Source organism: Chlamydotis macqueenii, chromosome 5, assembly GCF_036417535.1.
Source record: "Chlamydotis macqueenii isolate bChlMac1 chromosome 5, bChlMac1.mat, whole genome shotgun sequence".
In the NCBI taxonomy this organism is placed as follows: domain Eukaryota; kingdom Metazoa; phylum Chordata; class Aves; order Otidiformes; family Otididae; genus Chlamydotis; species Chlamydotis macqueenii.
Window position 1 is genome coordinate 57,308,557 of NC_141560.1, and position 22,308 is coordinate 57,330,864.

Below are 22,308 nucleotides of genomic sequence, written 5' to 3' on the forward strand. Positions count from 1 at the left end.
AAGAGTGATTATAAAAAAGGGAGGACTCATCTTTTATTAAAATGTATTGTAAGAGAAAATTACGTCTACTTGTAAAAGGCCTTTTTTTTTGTTCTATAGCACTATTTTCCTTGTAGATAATATATTACAGTTTAAAAGATTTAATTATCTATGTTCAATATTTAACCATAATGTTCTTACAATAGAGACCTTTGTTTGACAGAAAAACAAAGTGTAGTCAGTAGTTTGATAAAATACTTTTAAAAATTTTCCGTTTTCAATGCCATTAGTTTTTAACATCCAATTAATGAAAATGCTTGAATGTGCAGGAACTAATCTCCCAACTAGCAACAATTAACAGAAAGAAATAGGGCAGTGTGCAATACTGTTTATCTTGCCAGTCTCTAAAAGTTGACGTGCATGGCAATAAGTGTTACTTTTCAGATATTCAGGAATAAATTATGTTTTTCAGTGTGCAAAAGATTAGACAGTGAATTTTCCTAAGGTAATTTTAAATACTGCAAAGTTGCTAAGCAGCTCTCTTACACTCCTCACTTTTGAAATGCTGTATAAGCAAATTTTCAGTCAAACCCTGTTGCTGTATACATTGATGTTTTGCACTGGAAGACAGTGGAGAAGAAAACAAGTTGTGGACTGTGGATTTTGAATTTCTTTATGAACTGTCTGAATATATATTTTTATTGATGTTTATGTGAACCAGGGTTTTTCATGGGCTGCTTTTAAATTCTCTTGAGTCAGCTTTTGCGGGTTAGGGCAAGCAAACTCCCATGGAACATAGTGAGAGTTTTACATGAATAATTCCTGCAAGAGTTTCCTCCAGTGATTGCTGTTAAGTGTTGTTTTGAGTGATAAATTTGTTCCAATTACATACTCTTTGTCTTTGCAGTGTTCTGGATGATGAGGGGAGCAGCCTGCGTCAGCAGAAGCTTGACAGGCAGGTAAGATTTTAGAGGGGGATCTTCTTGCTCTCTGAAGTGTAATCTTGGAGTAATGAAATCACCATGACAAATATCTGGTAATTGATAGAAAATTACATCCTCTGACTGGGGAATGCAAAATAGAGGTCTGGGGACCTTACAGCTTGCATAGAAGTCTAACTTCAGTTGAAATTTTTCTTATGGTTGTGGTTTGAGTGATTCTCCTTTCCACTGCCTCAGACTTGTTTTAAGCTGACTCGCAACGTTTTTTTTTTTACCACTTTGATGGGCCAGAAAGGACAAGAGGTTCAGGAAGACATGCCAGCCAACAGAGGTTTACCACAAAGATTTTACATCTTTTCCTTTTTGTTCCATGGATTTAGCCCTTGTGGCACTGTGTGCTATGTTCCCTATTTTGCTCCTGTATTCCTATATAACTTGTACAAGAAAGTTATTTAGAATCTCTCCCATGAAGTCTCAGGGAATTTTGCCATCAGATTTTAATGGGGTTTGAGGTTTCCACTTTTCCTTTGATTTTTCTGTCGTTCCCTTTTCACAAAACTTTGTCATATTTATAGATAAACCTTGTGAGTTTAATTTTGTGTTTTTCTATATGTTTCTTCTCCCATTGTTTTATCAGCTTGCTTGTCTACCAACATCTCATTTTCAAATTCAAATACTTTCTATTTATGCCGTTATTCTGTACTAGATTCTGATCATTTTGAAGTCATGCTGAGGTGTTCCATACAACTTACAGAGCTGAGAGAGTCCACTCTCCATTCTTGTTCTTCAGTTTTAGTGCATCTCCTTTCTAAAAGCAAAAAAAAAAAATCACTTTACAGGAGGAGGAAAATGGTCAGGTAATGGATAAGTAAAATTTAGAGTTCAGTTCTCTGAGGTTCTGGAAGAGTGCTCAAAGAGACACGTGCCTATGGTGCCATTGAATGCTGAAGGTTTTGTTTTTCAGCAGATCTAGCTTAGAAATTCAAGTGTTTAATTAAAGTTCATCTTGTATAGTTGATAAATTAGGCTCATGTCCAGCATTATCACTTGATTTTAGTTTGCAGATTACATGCTCTTAATTTACAGAAGCTTAAATTGGCATCTCTAAGCCAATTAAGAGTGTAAGCCCTTGCTTACACTCTCGTTGCTTCACAGCCAGTACTCTCACACGGCTATTTTCCCAAGGGTTATTTCCAAGCAGTCTCTGACAGCTGGTAAATTGCTCAAAAAGATCTATTTTACTTATTTGCTGTTTTCAGCAGAATGTGTTTTAGCAGTGGGTTGGTTGGAGTTTTTTTTTTAATAGATTTACTATAACCTGATATCCCAGTATCCCACTTGCTAACTGCTGCCACTGAAAAACTGAAGAAGGTATGAAGATATCCGTTGTTTTTCATCATAGGTTGCTACTGTTTGGAGTTCAGTAACAGATGGCTTTCTTTCTGTTTTCCTCAGCGAGCATTGCTAGAACAGAAGCAGAAAAAAAAGCGCCAGGAGCCATTAATGGTTCAGTCCAATGTGGACAGTCGCACAAGGACACGCAGAATGAAACATTCAGAAGAGCAAGCACCATTGGTTGAATCGTATCTTAACAGCAACAGCAGCACCATATATCATGGTATATGAATATGATCTGTTGCATGTATATTTACTATAAGTCATAGTATGATGCTCTCCATGTTAAATTTATGCTAATATGAACAAAGATTGTTGGTTTGGGTTTTTTTAGTAAATAATTTATATCCTTCACTGTGTTTAGGGACAAATACATCAGAACTTGCAATGCTAGCCTAACAGGAGGGAGTGAGGTAACTAGCTGCCATTTCAGTGCTGTGAGGAGGAGAGAGTGGCTTGTTCCTTCTGCCATGAATAGTTAAGTGTCTTCATCCTTGGTTCCTACTGAAGTAAAGTTTATGCTGTTCCACCCTATGTATTCCTCTGTACATACTTTTGCTTAAGCAAACATTATAATTATTAATGATAATGTTAAAACTTGTTAACTGATTTCAGCTAAGTTTAAATATAATAACTGCAAAGATACTGCATTTCTGTGAGGGTCACTAAAATAGGTGAGTAGGTAGAGAAGAACATTGCAAGCTTGAACAAATGTAGTTTACACTTTCTAATGAAGGATTACAGAATCCAGAAGGGACAGAGACACTTCAAGTATCACAGCCATAGGGAAAAAAAAATCATCACGCCATTTCTATATTGTTAAACTTCAAAGAATTTAATCACCAGAAATAAATCCTAAGGAAGCCAATTGTTATTTTGTTCTCTGCTTGTATGGCCCATGCTTGTTGCCCCCTAATGAGGGTAGATGCATACCTTTCCTCAGGATTTCTGAGAGAGAAGTCTGGATAGCCCTTGTTCAGTGTTGTGACTCTTGTAGATCTTGTTCCAGGTTGCTAACACCTCCAAGAGTTCTAGAGAACACGAATTTTAAAATTTTCTTGTTTTTCAGATCGTTAAGTTGAATTTGATTCATAAGGGATTCATAATCCTCAGTAACAAAAGGCTTCCTTTCCTGAGTATTGATAAGTATGTGGGACTTGAGCTGAATTCTACTGGTACTGGTAATGCAGCTGCCTGTTTTCAGGTTGGGAATGCTACTAGGTGGCAGAGTACTTAAGGTTTGGTGTCTAAAACCCAAAACTTAAGATGCCTTTGTGAATCTACTTCTGGGTAAAAAGCCCCTAAACAACCGGTATTCTAGTCTTAAACGAACAAACAAAAACTTAATTCATCATTCAATTTGGATCTTTATCAAGTATACTGCACATGCTACACTTTTCATCTGTCCTGTCATTTCATTTTCAGTTGGTGGTCATATCTTTCAACAAGGTGATGGCAGGTATTTACTAGACTAACTAATCATGCTGAGAAGGGCAGGTTTCAGAGTCTCTACCCCTGTTTTGCAATTGGTGGATTTTTTTGTGTGTGTAATTATAGCTACAGAATTTATTGCTAGAAACTGGAAATTGCATTTATTAAGTGTTAAAGTTTCATTAATAACAGACCTTTTTTATCTTGCTTCTGCAAGAAGATAGGCTACTGTAAGTGATTTCTAATGGAGAATTATTTTTTTCTTAATATTATTTTAATGATGTTTTTCTAATAAATACTAAAAGCGTTAGTAATATTTCTCTCTCTTTACTGTCTTTTTCTCAGGATCTGGGAAGAAAATTTTTAAGGTGAAACTAAGTTTCTTTCCAGTCTGACCTAAGAATTTGATTTAGCACAGATTTTTAGTTTGTTTTCTTTATTTTTTAATCAGAGGAAACAGAAATTTTCTCTCCTCTTTCACTTGATAGCTTATCAAAGGTTACAAATAGCTTATCAAAGTCTTACAGAACTTTTCTAAGAAAGTTTACCTTTTGGTACAGAGGTGGTGTTGTATGCTAAACCGTCTGTATTGTCAGTTGAACAAGGTTTTAATTTTCACAGATCAGAGAAACAGACATCCCATAAACGGTAGCAAATTTCATATCTGCAGTAACTGACCAGAGTGGACTTTCTGACTTAACTCTGACTAACTCTGCTCTTAAGTTAAAAGTGAGCCTTCCTGTAATGTTATACCACACCATTAACTTGAATACTTACTAATTTATTCTCTTTAAATCAATTTGTTCTAAATTTGTCTCTCAAACCCTTTCAATATTTCACAAGATTTTAGAGAATCAAAAAGTATAGTAATGTTTCTTGTACTCAACCCAGAGTTTCTTAATCCCTGGGAACAGCTGTCCTTGTAATAAACTGCACAGTTAGCAAAAGCCAACTTAGGGGAATTTAATTACCTAATAAAGTTTTTTTTTTAATTGTCTTGTAAAATCCTTTGTTAGGAACGTTGCTTTTGAAAATGTTATAAGAACTCCAGAAGTGTCCTTTTTTGGTGTGGTCTTCTCTGGGAATGCACTCGGTGTGTTAGGTTACACTGTTTGCATGGTACGCATTTAGGTTTTGATGGCCATTTTTAACTATGGTATTCAGCTTCAGGGTTGGCACTTCTTTCCCCTTCAATGAAAACATTTGTATGTGGGAGTGTCAGATGCATGAGACAGCTGGGCTGTTTCTAAAGAACTATTCTGCTCCTTTCCGTTCATTTGTTTCTGTCATGGGCATGCCGATTTTAAGTTAAGAATGACTCTTTGATGGGAGTTGAAGGTCTACTGAATGAACTATGTTGCTTGGATGAGCATTTCCTGTACTGCAAATGCTACAAAAAGAATGCTTCTTTCCACCTATCATCCTCCTCTACTCTTTTTTTAGCTTGTACGAATTCTGTGCAGCACAAAAGTACTTGTTGATTTCAACAAATAATTGGGTGCCTGTGTGGAGATATCTCTATGGTACTTTGAGCAAAGTAGGTCAGAGATAACATCTCAACAATTCTGAGATGTTAGGCTTTCTGCACTGGGAAATTTTCTTTCATACACTGCCATAGCTTATTCTGATGCAGTTATCTGTGCTGCAATGGCTCCCTGATTGGCAACTCTACTCTGGAATGAAAATGCATTTCATTCCAGAATAATTATCAGAATGTGGACTAAAAAGTGACTTTTGTTCTGCAATAGAACCTCGGCCTGCTGAGCTGTTTGTAGGTGGATGTAGAGAACAGCATATTTTGCTAGTTAAGCTGTTCTCAATTTTTTTTCCATACAGATCATAAGTTTTTTCCATATAAAGGAGCCCTTGATTGCTTTTGAACCTCTGCAGGGAGTTGCAGGGATTTCTGCTAGTTTTTTGGCTGCATGTGTATTTTGCTTCATTTAGCTTGGAGCTGAAGAGAAGTGCAAATAAATCTAAGATGCAATAGGATGGAGGAATGTTAATTAAGGGCTGTGACTGAGCTCAGCGCAGCTCAGAAAAGGAATAATACAGATGCAGCTTTCCTACACTTGTGTTGCTCAAGTTTGAAGATGCTGGGACAAGTTTAATTCAGTATGAAACTGAGCAGGTAAAGGGCTGTTTTGAGTGTCTTATTTGTTAGTTTAATAAACAGCAAAATGTCTGTGCTGAAAGTGTGTCTCCACAGAGTAAGGAGGAGTATTGCCAGGATCACTGTAATTTTTTCTTAGGTAGCTTCAAAGCAGAGAGGTGACACGTTATAGGATGAAGCAGTATCTCTGTTCCCTGCCAAGTGTTACTAGCAATTCCTCTAGGTTCCATGAGACTTCTAAGGAAATGGGTGCCCTTCCAATGAAGAAATGGCTCTGCAGAATTCGCCATGCACAAGTCTCCAGACAGATCATTTCTTCTCAGTTCCTGCTGATATTTAACCTACAGGTAAAAGTTTTCAGATCCTGTAGTTTCTAAATTACTTGCATGTAGTAAATCTTTTAAAAACCTTTTGTTTATTGGCATAATGCCTAATTAACTTACAGCAACAAAAGTATTTGAGTTATCTGTGGGAACTGACATGAATTAAGTTGAACAGGCTAACTAAAGATAAAATAAATCCTTGGCTCTCTGGTCCATGAATGGTTAGTTTAAACTGAAGTATTAGCCAGTGGTAACACAGTGCTTTCCTATCAGCATCTGTAGATCAGGTAGGACCAAGTGTGCAGGAAATAACTTTTTTTTTTACTTGGGAAGGATTATAGAGATATTTTTCATGGGAACAGAACCTCTTGGTTTATAATCTGTGCATCTAGGAACATAGGCACGCTAGTAGGAGAAATAGTTTCATGGCAGCATTTCTAGATAAGTCCAGGACAAAGCTGAGTATATGGAGGTAACAGAAAGTGTTTATGTAAAATGATGAATGCACTGTTCTTTCTTTCTTTCTTTTTTTTTTTTTTTCTCCCTACTGAAATGAAGGCATTAATAGAGTTTTGGCACCACTTTTGTAGGTTAGACCCTAAATTATCTGCCTGCCGTTTCAAGCAATAGGTATCCTTCCATTAACTTCCAGGATGTTTGGCTCCAGTTGTAACTATTACAAATAATGTCTCTCTGTCATGCAGTACCAAATACAACTTCATCGCTATGTCATCATTATAAGTAGCGAAATAAGAACTAATAACAACAATTTGTATTGCTATTACGTTTATGTTGCATATAAAAGACAACAAAGTCATTCATTCACTGAAATACATTTCATCTTTCTGTGTAGGAGACATCACTTGCAAATTACTTTGTTTTCTCTTTCTTGCGTTCTTGTTTATTTTTGATTCAATGTCCTTCATAAGGACATATTGCTACCTGTTTGTTTAAAGTTTTTATTAAATTTTACTTGTCATTCTGTAATGCCTCACAGTCACATCTGCTAGTTGTTTTCATGTATCTCTACACCACTTATTTTTGTGAAGTTTGTTGAAAACCTGGACAAACATTTTAGCCTGATAGGACATTGCAAAATTTTGCTGTGAGTACAGTTCTTTTCAATCTGGATTGCAAATACATATTGAGTATTCCTAGAGCCAAGCAGTATGCAGAGATACACTAGTTACTGCAACAATTTAATTATATTATTTAATGCAAATGATGAAAGCCCATTTTTACAGAGAAGAGTAATTTTTTTTTCTGTGAAAATGGTGAATTTCCACTGGGGAGTGATTTTTCTTTTCACAGCTTTGAGGAAGGCAGAGATTTGAATGAGTGCCAGATATGCTTTCATTAATATTACTGTATTTTGTTGCAGCTGTGGCTTTTTTTCATAAAGACTTGAAATTAAAAATGTTTTCAATTAGATACTTTCAGAGTAATTTTCATGGCAACTTCCAATTTAGAGATTTAGATTAACCATGTGGAAAAAGGCAAAATTACTTTCTTACTTTCCTTCTTTGACATTTGGCAGCACATCTAGATGTAATGGTTGTGTGGTGTGTTGAACAGACTTCTGATGACAAGTCATAGTTCTGGATTGTTAAATTTGACGTGCTGTTCTCCTTTACCATGAATGATGAGAGAGAGTTTTCTGATGAGCATCAAGCTGTCAACTTTATAAGATTACATCAATTAACCATTCATTTAAAAACCCATATATTTGCATGTTCATCAAAACAGTGTCTCTCCATCCGTTTTACACTGACCTTGGAATGAGGAGGTATTAGTTTATTTTTTGAAGATAGTAAGGAATGTTCTGTGCCCAAGACTATTAATACTGAGAGATCAGGCAGTACTCCAAGTATCATGTGGGCAAAATACTTGACTTCCAAGAAGCATATATTCTGAAATCTCCCTTGCAGCTGCAGTCTCTTCACCTTCATCCTTTAAAGCATCTTTTTGATTTATCAGCAGTCCTTACTGTGCCAGAACATTTCCCAAGTAAACAAACTAACCCAGGAGCAATGATCACACAGCAGCAGGTCGCAAGTGTGGTTTAGAGGTCTTTTTGTGGTTCTTGGTACTGAAAGATTTGAGAAGGAAGTTTAGAGGCAATTGCTCAAAATTGCTTGAAAAACTCCCTTCTCTTTGCTTTAAAGTTATGCTTAAATTGTATTTACTTTCAGTTGCTACTTCAGAACTAGGCTTTTTTTTTCTGTCCTTGACATTCTCAGTGTCTGGGAGCAGCAGGGGCCAGGAGGTGCTGGTGACTCCCGCACAGGCAATGCCCTCGCAGATGGAGCACCATCCCTCAGGCTTTGGACGCGACGGGCAGAGCTGGCCACTGCCGACAGGATCCTCAGCAGTCCCAGATATGACAAGGGATGAACCCAGGCCAGGGCCCTCCGGGGTGCCAGTCAGGGCAGAAAGGAGATGGGGCCAGGAGACAAGGCTGCACTTACATAGTGGTCCATTGAGCAAATGAGCTACCTGCAGCCTAAGTGTGGAGTCCTCCCAGGAGACACATCTGGGAAGCCGCACCCCTACAGCATAGCCCTGTGCTGAACTGAAATGGAGCCCCTGGCCCATGGGCAGGGTGTGGGTGGAAGCCCCCAGGGAGGCTCGTTCGTGCCCTCAGGGCCCTGATACACAAAATAATTATGTAATTTCTTACTGTTCTTAATCTTCCTGGCATATGTTTCTCATGGATAATTTTAGCAGTCCTTGTTAGTTCCCCCTCCCCAGGGTCAAACAGCAGTGGGAGTTAAGAAGAATCTTTTGTTTAATTCCTTCCTTTGTTCTTTTTGAGGAAATCTCCTTATAGCAATGAACTTTTAATAATGTTAAGCAGCACCAGGTTTCATATACACTTGTTCCTTTTTTCTCAGCCCACTCACATTCAGTTTCACCGACAAGTATTTTCACCTTTGTAAAATCAGCCTGGTCAACGCAGCAGTGGTAGATACATAAACTGCAAGGAGCCGTAGGGAATTTATGGGCAATATAAGTTTTGGGGAATCTGGAATCTGACTATACATTACTAGCTGCAGGGGTAACGCCTTTGATTGTAAGCATTTTGAAGCAGAAATCAAGTCTTTGCATGTGATTGATTAAATAGTACCTAACATATCAGAGTCCTTGCCCTAATTCACGCCCTTGTATTTAACTAATTTTATTGTCTGTATAAAACTAATACAAATATTTTACTGCATTGTAAAGTAGTTTATCCCATCTTCAGAATATTTTTAATAGAATCAAGTATCTTTTAGATGATTGTAGAAATGCTAGACCAGTTCAGAATCTAAGTTAATTAAATAACGTCATAATGAACAGCCCAAATAAGCAGCAAGATTCACTAAGGCTAGAGCTTTACAAGGTAAAACAGCAAGCCAGTCTTACAGTGAAACACTAGAGCATCTCTGGCAGCAGTAAGAAAAGGACAAACAATTTGCATTGATTTGTTCAGGTACCTCCTGACTGAGCTGTAGTTTTTCTTTGCATGGTACTAATTCTGGACTTCACTTTTACTGTTGAGAGCATGTTGGTAAATAGAATGAATGCAGTTGAGCCAATGATTTGCTTCACATATCTCATTGTCTGGTTCAGCCCTTTTCTACTTATGGTGTTTTCCAGACAGACTGCAAAAATTTTTAATGTATGCATTTAGATTTTTACTTTGTCTTGTAATTTTTCACTCACTTCATTCTTCACTGATGAAAACCACTTTTTTTTTTTTTCCTAGCACGTGGCATTTTAATGTAGTAGAGATTGATAAGTTATGATTCACAGATTTGTTTGCTTGTTTCTTCCTCTAAGATCATAACAGTGTGCAAGTACTCATATAAAGAATGCAAATGGAAAAACAGCCTGCATTTTCATTGCATGCTACTTTGAAATTAATTTCCTGTGTGAACTTCTTGTCATGAAGGCCAGATGGAAAAACATGCTTTTTGTTTTCATTCACTCATATAAATATGTGTGGATAACTGTCTTCCAGTAAGTTTTTTCAGTTCTGTGTTTTCTGCATCACATATTACTTCCTTACTTTCAAACTGCATCCTTTTGTTTGATTGAGCATTGTAGCTTTATCCTTGTAACACACAATGTTGTCCAACACAGAACTGGTTCATGGAAGAGGCTTCTTTTTCCCACTTTCAGCAGTTAAGCCATTGGTGATGCAAGGCAAAGCCAGGACTCTGCCCTTGTCTGCTTTGATGCAAGTCCTTCTGCACTCACCTTGCACTATGTCAATAGACTATTTGCTTGTTGTTCCTCTTTTCTTTTCAGCTCCAATCCTGAATTGATATCAGAAACTTTGCTCTTTTCTGTCTCCCCAAAAGTATTTTTTTTCTAATACTGTATTGAGGTTAGTAGTCAGTACTTGATTCAATGAACATGGATGAATAACACTAAAATTAAAATGACATTCTTTTATTTGAAAGTTTGCCATTTATCTCAAAACTATTTCTTAGCATTTTTGAGTCCAATGAGAATGAAACACCTGATCTGAGAGTCCAGCATTATTTACAGTTTGGAATTCTCTCTCACTACAACACGTTTCTCCATTTTTTTCTTGTCTAAATGCAATTCTAGTAGAAAACAAATAATTTTAATAGAAAAGGAAAATCTGTGTGATTTTTTTTTTGAGTGAAAATTTTAGTAGTCTGGAGTGGGGCATATGGAGTATCAGGCTAGATTTTCAAATGTAGTCTCCTATTGTTTAAGATAATAATCAATAGGGATTTTTTAAGTTGCCTAAATTTATTTTTGAACTGAAATTAATGCATTTTTGAGTGACAGTCTTTAAAATTCCATCCCTGTATAGCTGCATTTAAGGTTTTTTATTTATCCTGTGGTACTGCCCATCATAGTTTTTAACATCCAACTAAGGACATAATCATATTGTCATATCAGTGAATTTTAGCTAGGAAGGCCTGTTTATCTCATTTTCTTTATTCAGGCTTTCTTGCAAGGAACTATGAATTGTTTTATGGGGCTATCTAGAGCTTGTGGAGAATGCGGGTTAGAGTTTGTGTCAAGGTTCCCATCCTGCCAAGAAGGGGAATTCTTGTCAGACTGTTACTTAGTGATCAAAAGATGTAGTAAGGGTAGAGGGGAAGATATTTGATCCCATGACAACATGGTTGAGGATAAACATTGCCTCTGTGAATTGTTTCATCTCCACAAAGACAGACTAGAAGGAGTGCTGGTTCGTTAAGTTTGAAGCTCCACATGCTAATGACCAGTTGCAGAGTGAGTACGAAGGGTATTAGAAGTGGCCATTCTTACATCTCCTAAAGCAGGAAAAAGCACTGGAAACAGAAAACAGAAATTTTTATTTTGTTCCACATCTAAACCTGTCAGACCCACTCAACAGGTCCACAGACCTTTCTCTGTAGGTCGGCAGGCTTCAGGAGATAACCTGTTGCCCACTCCTCTGCAAGGATCAAAGTGTTGACTGGTCCTGTTGACAGGAACTGCTGTGCTGCATAAACTTCACTTCCTACCACACTGCAGTGGGCAGCACTTCCATGTGAGGTGTTTGGGCAGGTTAGCACTTAGGCAGGGAAGACCAGTGCTTATCCTGTACTTAAATGGATGTAGCCAAGTCCACTGGAACTCAATGTTCTCCTGAACAGAATTTGTACAGTCAGTAGCAAAACTACATAATTTTTTCAGTATCTGCAGTCACAAGAGAAAACATTAGTGAGCGGATGAACCTTAGCCGAGATCTGCTATTTGCCAAATAACTAATAGCTACAAATAAGATGATTTTGGGGTGAAAAAGGTATTTTGGGATTAGATTTGGATTTATTTTAGAGGTAGTGCTTTAAATGTAATGGTAAAGGTCAGAAAAACATCCTTTAGAAACAGGAAATTCTATGCCAATTCCTCTCATGAACCTAGCTTCAGCATATGCACATTTATGGTTTAAATCTTATTTTGCAACCTCCATCACTTATGTCTGAAAAGCCTGTTTGCCATAGGCAGTAGTGATGGTATATGCTCAAAGTGGCTACTGGACTGAAATATTGTTCTCTGCCTTATAAAGGAGTTGAAATATTTTTTTCTCTGTCCTTTGGAGCTCCATTGCTGTACTTCTAATCAGATATCTCTTGCTGAAAGTTATGAGACAAAAGTAATACAAAAAGCTTCAGGCTTTTACTTGTTAGATCAAAGGATGGCTGACAATCATAGAATCGTAGAATCATAGAATGGTTAGGGTTGGAAGGGACCTTCAAAGGACATCTAGTCCAACCCCCCTGCAAGGAGCAGGGACATCCCCAACTAGATCAGGTTGCTCAGAGTCTCATCCAACCTGGCCTTGAACATTTCCAGGGATGGGGCATCCACCACCTCTCTGGGCAACCTGTTCCAGTGTTCTACGACTTGCATTGTAAAAAATTTTTTCCTACTATCCAATCTAAATCTACCTCCCTCTCTTTTAAAACCATTACCCCTAGTCCTGTCGCAAGAGGCCCCACTGAACAGCCTCTCCCCATCTTTCTTGTAGGCCCCCTTGAGGTACTGGAAGGCCGCTATAAGGTCTCCCTGGAGCCTCCTCTTCTCCAGGCTGAGCAGCCCCAACTCTCTCAGCCTGTCCTCATAGAAGAGGTGCTCCAGCCGTCTTATCTTTGTGGACCTCCTCTGTACCTTCTCCAACTGGTCCATGTCCTTGTTATGTTGGGGGCTCCAGAACTGGACACAGTACTCCAGGTGGGGTCTCACCAGGGCAGAGTAGAGGGGCAGAATCACCTCCCTCGACCTGCTGGCCACACTCCTCTTGATGCAGCCCAGGATGCGGTTGGCCTTCTGAGCCGCAAGGGCACATTGCCTGCTCATGTTAAGCTTCTCATCCACCAGCACTCCCAAGTCCTTCTCCTCAGGGCTGGTCTCAATCCATTCTCCACCCAGCCTGTATTTGTGACTGGGATTGCCACAACCCAGGTGCAGGACCTTGCACTTGGCCTGGTTGAACTTCATGAGGTTGGCACGGGCCCACCTCTCCAGCCTGTCAAGGTCCCTCTGGATGGCATCCCTCCTCTCCAGCTTGTCAACAGCACCACACAACTTGGTGTCATTGGTGAACTTGCTGAGGGTGCCCTCTATCCCACTGTCCATGTCGCCGACACAGATGTTGAACAGGGCTAGGCCCAACACGGACCCCTGAGGGACGCCACTGGTCACTGGTCTCCACATGGACATTGAGCCGTTGACCACCACTCTCTGAGTTTGGCCATCCAGCCAACTCCTTATCCACCGAGTGGTCCGTCCATCAAACCCATGTCTCTGCAGTTGCCAGAGGGACAGTGTCAAATGCCTTCCACAAGTCCAGGTAGATGACATCATTTGCTCGTCCCTTGTCCACCGATGCTGTCACCCCATCATAGAAGGCCACCAAATTGGTCAGGCACGATCTGCCCTTGGTGAAGCCATGTTAGCTGTCACCAACCACCTCCTTGCTCCTATGTGCCTTAGCATGGTTTCCAGGAGAATCTATTCCATGATCTTGCCAGGCAGAGGTGAGGCTGACCGGCCTGTAATTGCCCGGGTCCTCCTTGTTCCCCTTTTTAAAAATGGGGGTTATGTTCCCTCTCTTCCAGTCATCAGGGACCTCAGCAGACTGCCACGACTTCTCAAATACGATGGCCAGTGGCTTGGCAACTTCATCTGCCAGATCCCTGAGGACCCGTGGATGCACTTCATCAGGTCCCATGGACTTGTGCACCTTTAGGTTCCTCAGATGATCCCGAACCTGCTCTTCAAGTACAGTGGGCGGTTCTTCATCCTCACAGTCCCTGCTTGTGCCTTCCACAACATGGGTGGCGAGACAAGAGCCCTTATCGGTGAGGACTGAGTCAAAAAAGTCATTGACTACCTCAGCCTTCTGCATGTCCTGGGTAACCAGGACACCGGTTTCCTTCTGGAGGGGGCCTACATTCTCCCTGGACCTCCTTTTGTCCTATACATAGCCTTTCTTTTTGTTTTGGACATCCCTGGCCAGATTCAGTTCTGTCAGGGCTTTGGCCTTCCTCACCTGATCCCTGGCCACTTGCACAGTCTCTCTGTAATCCTCCCTGGTTATTTGTCTCTGCTTCCACCCTCTGTAGGCTTTCTTCTTCACTTTCAGCTGTTCCAGGAGCTCCTTGCTTATCCACGTGGGCCTCCTGGCCTTTTTGCCCGATTTGTTCTTCGTCAGGATGCACCTCTGCTGAGCTTGGAGGAGGTGCTCCTTGAATATGGACCAACTTTCCTGGGCTCCTCTTCCCTCCAGGGCTGCCTCGCATGGCACTTAGCCCATCAGGTCCCTTAAGAGGCCAAATTCCGCCCTCCTGAAGTCCAGGGCAGAGAGCTTGCTGCGTAGTTTCGTCACTGCCCCATGGATCTTGAACTCCATTGTGTCGTGGTCGCTGCAGCCAAGGCTGTCTTTCAGTTTCACATCCCCCACCAGTCCCTCCCTGTTGGTGAGCACAAGGTCGAGCATGGCACCCCTCCTTGTCGGCTCCTCTATCACCTGCAGGAGGAAGTTGTTGTCCACACATTCCAGGAGCCTGTGCCCTGCCGTGTTGTCTCTCCAACAGATGTCGGGGTGGTTGAAGTTCCCCATGAGGACCAGGGCCTGTGACCGTGAGGCTGCTCCTATCTGCCTGTAGAGGGCCTCATCCACTCTGTCCTCCTGGCCAGGCGGCCTGTAACAGATCCCCACCGTAACGTCCCCTGTCCCTGCCCGCACTCCAGCTGCTTGCTGATGTAGAGAGTGACACCCCCTCCTCGTCTCCCATGCCTGTCCTTCCTAAAAAGCCTATACGCCTCCATGATGACACTCCAGTTGTATGAGTCGTCCCACCACGTCTCCATGATGCCAACAGGGTCGTAGCCCTGCTCGTGTGCAAGCATCTCCAGCTCTTCCTGTTTATGCCCCATGCTGCGTGCATTGGTAGAGAGACACTTCAGCTGGGCCCCTGACAAAGCCGACTTGCTATCTGGAGCGACAGGAGTTCTTTTTGGTCTGCAGTCTAAGTTCACTTGCACTTACCTGTGATCCTTCCCTGGCTTCTGGGCACTTGTTGCTGGCTCTGGTGCCATGCTGACAGCGGTGGGCTGAACTGTGCTCTCCCTCCTCCGGAAACACTAGTTTGCAAAGCTACAGTCTACACAGACATGGCTAAATCCATTTTGTCTTACTCCTCTGAGAATCTCCTTGGTGTTTCTGTTGCTATTCATGCACATGGAGGATTTGATTAACATGAAAGTTGCCTCACAGACCAGAGGCCTAGGGAGAATATCCCCCTTCAAAGAGAGATTACTGGCACTCCTCACATCATTGAGTATCGTTTGGTCTTTTGGGGGTTTATGAAGTTTTTCAGGACTTTTTAAAAGTAATTTTATGGGCAACCAGTTCTTTCCAGTAAGGTTACTTAGTGGAATTTTTTTATCCTTTTCAAGAAAGCACTTTAGTTTTAGGAAAAAGAAGGGAATGGTAGGAGGCCCCAAGTGCCAGGGTGGTATTCCTCAAAGATAAATCACAGTCACCACATAAAGCCAATGGGGTGTAGTAGAAATTAACAGTGATCAGCAACTGGCAGCAAAATCTCTTAGTGCCCACCTACAGGTTGCTTTGTTTGGGGTGTGAAGTTTGATGATTCCTTTCTGTGTTTCACAAAGGTGAAATATCTTTGTATATCTTTGTAAACTCAATATTATCTCACTTCAAGGCTTGGCCTGGCCAGAAGAGTTACTGTTTGTGTTGCTTTCACAGGTTCAAATATTGACCTCAAAGTGTGTCATGTGTTCAGAAATGATAAAGCCTCTTTTTACTTTGAAAACAACTAGCATTGCATGAATTATGCCATGCATATTATGTTGCCACTTCTAAGGAATTAATTAATTTGTGTGTGTTACAACGTAGGAGGAGTTTTTAATTTCAGCTTGGGTACAGTTTCACCATAAAATGCATGGCCATTCTACTCATCATACTGTGCATGATGTGTTTTGAAAAATGACCTTCCAGTTATTCCTTGTTTATGGAGTTAGGATGTAGCTTTAAGCATAGGCACTACAAAGTCTAAATAAATTCAGTTTTCTGTCTTCTTGCTGCCACTGTTGATGATCAGTCTGGCAGAGCTTTACTATGAGGAAGAGTGCTTCCTACAGTAGCTCAGCAATACATTAATATTCCGATGTCACTTTTTGAAAGTTAAGAGCCAATATATTATTGGAAGAGAGGAAAAAAAGTTAGGAGATACATCCCAGTTAAACCTAACACTTCCAGGTTTTTACTGTAGCTTTGCAAATTCTGATTTATTTGACTGTCCTCTCTGCATGAATTGTCTGAAATACCAAACAAACTCTACTATGTCTGCTTACTCTTTTATGCCTTCACAGAGTTCTCAATTCATCATTCTTTCTTGTCTCTCTTTGTTTCTCTCTTCTCTCTCTCTGTTTTTATTTTTTATGGGGTACCCTGAATCTCTCAAGCAGTGCAGGAGGCTGAACAGGAAGATGTAAAGGTGGTAGTGGATGCCCAAGCTCTGAAACCAACTAAAAAAACCAAGGCAGCAGCTGCAAGCTGTCAGACTGGCAGCACCAGAAGGGAGAAAAAAGGGAAACACAAAGGTTAGCTGCATGTGGCTAAATGTCAGGTGTTGAATTGACTGCAAAATACTTCATTTTCTTTTTTTTTTCTTTGAATTTCTGAAAATTGCCTGAAGTAATTTAATGAAATTTTATGAGATTGGAAAATGTGAGTGACTTGATCCTGTCCTTGGCATGTACAACCTAGGAGTGAAGGAGGGCTAAGATTTGTAAACTGAGTCTTTTCCAAAGGAACATACTGGTTCAAATTGCAGAGGAGGAAGAAAGTACTGATGGAAAGATGCTGGTATTTTCCTCCAGTGTTAAAGAAGTGAGAACCATCTTACACCAATATGATTTTTTACACTATCTGCATGTAATGTGATTTGGAGAAACAGACTTAAACTGCAGTCATTTCTGTCCAGACTCTTACTAAGGTTTAAACTACACAAATTAGAGGTGAAGTGGGCATTTTGAAAATAAATTCAACAAAACCAAGATAATATCTTCAAAGGTGCTCCTCAAGTTGTTGCTTCAGTGTTACTCTATCCCACCTTGTTGACATATGGGAGGTGTTTGCATGAAAAAAATTTTCTGCATTGACTTTGGGTAAGATTAGGTAGACAAAAAAATACACTATTGATAATGAAATAAGGTAGGTAGAAATGATGTTACCATCATTAGATTTACCATTTGAGCTATAGAGAAAAGATGGAAGAAGTAACATGAGCTACTTTAGAGGTATGCAAATTTTATATATATATATATGCACACAAAAAGAGAGAGATTTTTGTACCAGAACATACAGTTTATTTTTATTTGACAGCGAACAACTGATGAAATTAATAAATAACTTTCCAATAGTTTGCAGTTCTTGGATAAGGCCACTGTAACACTATCCTGCCTGGATTATACTGTGTTCCTCTCTTGTGTATGTCAGCAGTGTCTCCATTATTGCTTACGTAAGAAAACAGCGTATATCCTTGATAAGTCTATTTAAAGATAGCAATGACCAATACGGGTAATTATTGAGGTCAGAGTATTGGGGCTTATCTATAGGAATTTTGCAGGACATGAGCCTACCTTAGCAAAATTCCTTACAGCATATTGCAGCTTAATTGTTGAGATCTGAATCTACAGCTTTTTTTATGTCTGTAAGTTCCTCTGGCTGCAAAGGAAGCTTTAGTTTAGGCAGAGTCTGGCCCTGAGGTAAAGACTTCATTCATATATTTGAAAAAAAGATGGTGTGTGTCAATAACCAGGCTTAAAATAATAAGTAGAAGTCATTGGTGAAATTAACTGAATGTAAAAATTTTTTAGCAAAATAAATAAGCAGAAAGCTAATGTTTCTGAATTTAACTTAAAAAGTAATGCTGTTATAGCATACTAATACAGATGCCAAATTTTATTTTTAAGTACATCTTGCTGAATAGTAAAAATTATTTTACTAATTTAAAAGAAAACCTGTCTTAGACTGTAACTGAGGATTGTACAGGGCAGTACTTAAATTATATACTGCATAGCCTTGAGGCTTATATATTTCATCTCATATATATAACACCTCTTTTGCCTTTGTGGGGTGTCAATGTCTATACTGTGTTCAGAACTTAAAATAGTTGTGCCAGTCAGTTACAGAATGTTTGATTTAACAAATCTGCATTGTATAACACCAATGCATGTATACATTCAATGTATTTTCTAGGCAGTTTTCTGCTAAGCCCTTGGCTAAATTATTCCATGAACAAAATCCTAGTTGCAGGCCTAGTGAGACACGTAAGAACAAATAGTAGTCGTTTGAGTGTGTGATCTCCAGGGCTGTTCTGCAGACACTGGTCATGTGCATGCTGGGGCTGAATTTGCTGGGTAGCTCTCTTTGAACTTACCTGCTAGATGTGGGCAAGTTACGCCATGAGCAGTGTGTGATTACTGTAAAGAAGCTGCACATTTTTTTATCATCTCAGAGCAGGTAATGCCTAGCATTTTTCTCGTATGCCAGTAATATTTTTATTAATTTTCTGAAAAATTCCCCAAGCAGACAAATGTTGGCATATTTTAATAGAAGCAAGTTGTGTCAGTAAAAGTAATGTCACTTTGTGTAGATTGAGAACTTTTGCTGATTAGTTATTCTAGTTTAACCTTTTTGTGGGATGACAGTAATGAAACTTGCACAGATCTATGCATGTCTTGGAAACTGATATTGTTAACTATAGAAACCTCTTCTTCTGCTGCAATTCTCGTTGCTCATCCTGCTATGCTATGCATGACCTTCCCTGGCCTTTAGCATTTGCCTATCAGCTGCATCTTATGTGTACATTCTGTAGAGTTGAGGTGTTATCAATCATACTAAAGAAAATTTTGATTACCTCCTCTCCTGGAGTTTATGTTGATGATTAGTAACAAATACCCCTGTCAGTAAAAGTATGTTCAGAGTGTACACACAGCACCTTTATCCAGCTCATCTGCTTTATCCACACACTGGTATTTAACTGTTCATTCATGTGTAATTTCACCCTTGGTATCATATCTAGTTTACCTTTGATAGTGGTGTAAACTAGAATGTCTGCAGGGTATTATAACTGGATTTCCAGTCCTGCATCCTTATCAAAGCTGCATAGTATTTTGTTATTGGATGAAAAAGTAAAACCAAATTTATTTTAAAATTTGGGTGGGATTTTACTGATCAATTCACTACAGATATAGCTAATTTGTGTTACTTAGGAATGAAGAAAATGCAAGTGGTAGCAGAACCCGGTAGTGGAACTTGTATCATTTTTTCAGTTCCTTTCAAGAGTAAGTGTGAGTCTTAAGAAAATATTTTTGTAATAATGTTGAATGGATTTGCTAATAACTTCAGATTGAACTAGTGAAAATGAATGAAGGTTGAATGGTTTTATACCATTATTGACACAAGAGATTTTGTTGGAGGAAGTTCATTGGTAATTAGACCAAATTTTGGAATTTTCAGGTTATGCTTTTAGCTTTGCAATTGCTTCAGATTTTGTCTCCACTCTGACTACTCTGGCTGTAACCTTTGTATGTCTGGACTGTACATGCTAAAATAGCATTTTAAAGGTTTCTGTTAATATTTAGCTGTAGTGAGTGTTACCTTTCCAAGGATAGCTGAGATCTTTGTGCTTCAAGAAAAAAAAAGAATTTTTAGACCAGATCCTATGAGAATAATAAGCTCATTCAGAGCAAAAATCATGGAATTATACACAAATAGCTCTTGAAACTGTCGTGTAATGATTGTACTCTGGTCTTAGATGTGTAATGCTTTTTTAAGTGGCTTGGAGAATGGTGAAACTGATCAGAACAATGTGCTAAAGACAAATGTGAGGGAAATACTAGGTTTAATGAGATTACACTGACATAAGGCAAGAAAAGGAATATGGCTAATTGCTCATGTGGAGCTGATTGTTCCTCTCATGTTAGGGTCAGTGCATTTTGTAATTCTGAGATGGGTAGCATGGTATTTAGCATTTGTTTTTTTAAATCTGTGATTATTACTGGTATTTAATTCTTAATTATGATATCCGGTATACACTGTGCCTAGTTTTAAAAAGTAACATCATTTTTTATGGGACAGAGCCTGTAAATGCAGTAAATTGATGACATTGTGGAGTGGCTTAGCTCATTAAACTGGTAATTCTGACAGCTTTGGTCTCTCAGTTTACTGTTTGACATAATAGTCACTATTGGAAAAAAACCTCAAAGTGTAACAGATGAATATGTAAAATGGTTGTCTTTCCAATGGAGATAGTGGATCAAATTTTGTTTTGATTTTTGAAGCTGGCAGAGGATGATTAAGTTTATTAGTAAACCTGGTGTACAGTATCGCTAGATGGTTCAACAGAAAAAGAATGCAAACAAGTGAAAATAGTTACAACAGGAACCTATGAAAAATATGCACCCTGCATAGTATTACAAATAAAAAACCAGAGTATCTTCAGATATCAAATACCTTGACGATTCTTTAAAGGTACGTAGTGGTGTAGGTTTTTTTGTTTGGTTGGGCTTTTTCCCCCAGTATAAGTTTGTGAAAAAAAATTAGTAGATACACCTGATACAGTGCTTTTTGTGGCAATGTGCAATGAATGGAACATAAAACAAATCAAGAAGGTAAAATGGAACCTTTAAAAAAAAAACCACACAAAAAATAAATTAAAAAACCAAACCAAAACAAAACCATGCAAAGTTAATTCAAGGTGAAATCTGATATAAAAATTCAGGAATCATTCAGTGAAAAGTTGTTTCGTTTTAATTTGTTTTGGCTTTGTTCATTGTTTGGTTTTGACTTTGGCTTTTTTTTTCCTAGCACTCTTGCACTTATAGCATGTATGTACATTCTAGGAAAACCCTGTTCTGAACTGCACTGGTTCCCTCACTGCCGTGGACAATATAAATGAAGAGTTTTGTCACTGAAATTGGGAATCTGAATGTGTTTAAAATGTTCAAATAAACAATACCTTCCCGGCAATTTTTCTGTTATGTTTTATGTTAAGTGTATGTAGTTTGTTGTCTTTATGAGAGTCAGAAAACAAATGAACTGCTCTAACACACTGACTTTTTCTGCCAGGATGGCTATTTCATGTTTTGATTTGCTTTGCTGCTTCTGTGTTTCTTTTCCCTCTTTCACGCCTGTCTGTCTGTTTTGATTTGTGCATCCTGTCCCATTTTTTATGTGTAACAAGCAACTACGTTAACGCTGTCTGACTAAGAAAGCAGCACCATTTGTTGGATAAGAAGCATCATTTCTCACTGTAACACTTCCTTTCTGACAAGGGGAGGGAAGTTCATGTAGAGTAGATTTATTTCAGCTTCTCTGTGCATTAAAGAGAAAGAGTAGGAGGAACAATAACTGAGTTTCCACCAAGAAAAGTCCTGTTATTTCCAGATTTGACAATCCTTTCAGGCTATACTTTGGCAACATGTGAACTTGATTGTGAATATTCTGGCCTCCTCAGAGTAGAGATTTATGAAAGTACAGTTCCTACTACAGTTTTCTAGATTTCATCAAGGTGAATTTAGAGCTTGGTACTCAAGCAGTTCCTTTTAATGACCTGATCTGGTATTAGCAGTGGTTATTCTTCTGATGGAAGTCTGGACTAAATCACCCTGAGGGACCTTTTCCTAAAAAATTATTATTGCCATACCCAAGTTGAAGGAAGACCTGCTCTGCAGGGTTCCTAAAGAGCAGTTGCAATTGCAGTATTGCTGCTGGCCACAGCCTTGTGGGTGTTATCCACGTGGCTGTGACTTCTGTATCAGACCAGTGGCTTACCTAACCTGGTATCTTGCCTTTGAAGGCACATTAAAAAAAAAAGAAATAAAAAAAGGATAAAATTTTCAAGTGTGCCTGCATTTGCTGTCACATGTTTGTAGAGGAAGGACATACTTGTTGTAGAACCCTTGTTGTATTGAGATCAGAAAATGTGACCTGAGATTTTCTCTTCCAGAGACTTCTTGCCTGACCTCAGTCAAGTCTTCAGATCTGATCTGCAAAGGGCTTAAGCATATTTTTAAAACTTAGTCTGTGAGCAATATA

General features: G+C 39.1%; 1 protein-coding gene across 4 annotated transcripts in view; it reads left to right on the plus strand.

The window, feature by feature from the left end:
- The window catches only part of TUB (TUB bipartite transcription factor), a 173,292-nt gene that overhangs the window by 119,227 nt on the left and 31,757 nt on the right, over window positions 1–22,308 (plus strand). For 2 of the 4 annotated variants that reach the window (XM_086747949.1, XM_086747952.1), the window contains exons 2-4: window positions 887–938; window positions 2,376–2,538; window positions 16,668–16,805. In XM_086747949.1, the coding sequence (XP_086604075.1) occupies window positions 887–938; window positions 2,376–2,538; window positions 16,668–16,805 (353 nt within the window). The remainder of the gene's footprint in view (window positions 1–886; window positions 939–2,375; window positions 2,539–16,667; window positions 16,806–22,308) is intronic. The other 2 variants (XM_086747950.1, XM_086747953.1) reach the window with 2 other exon arrangements.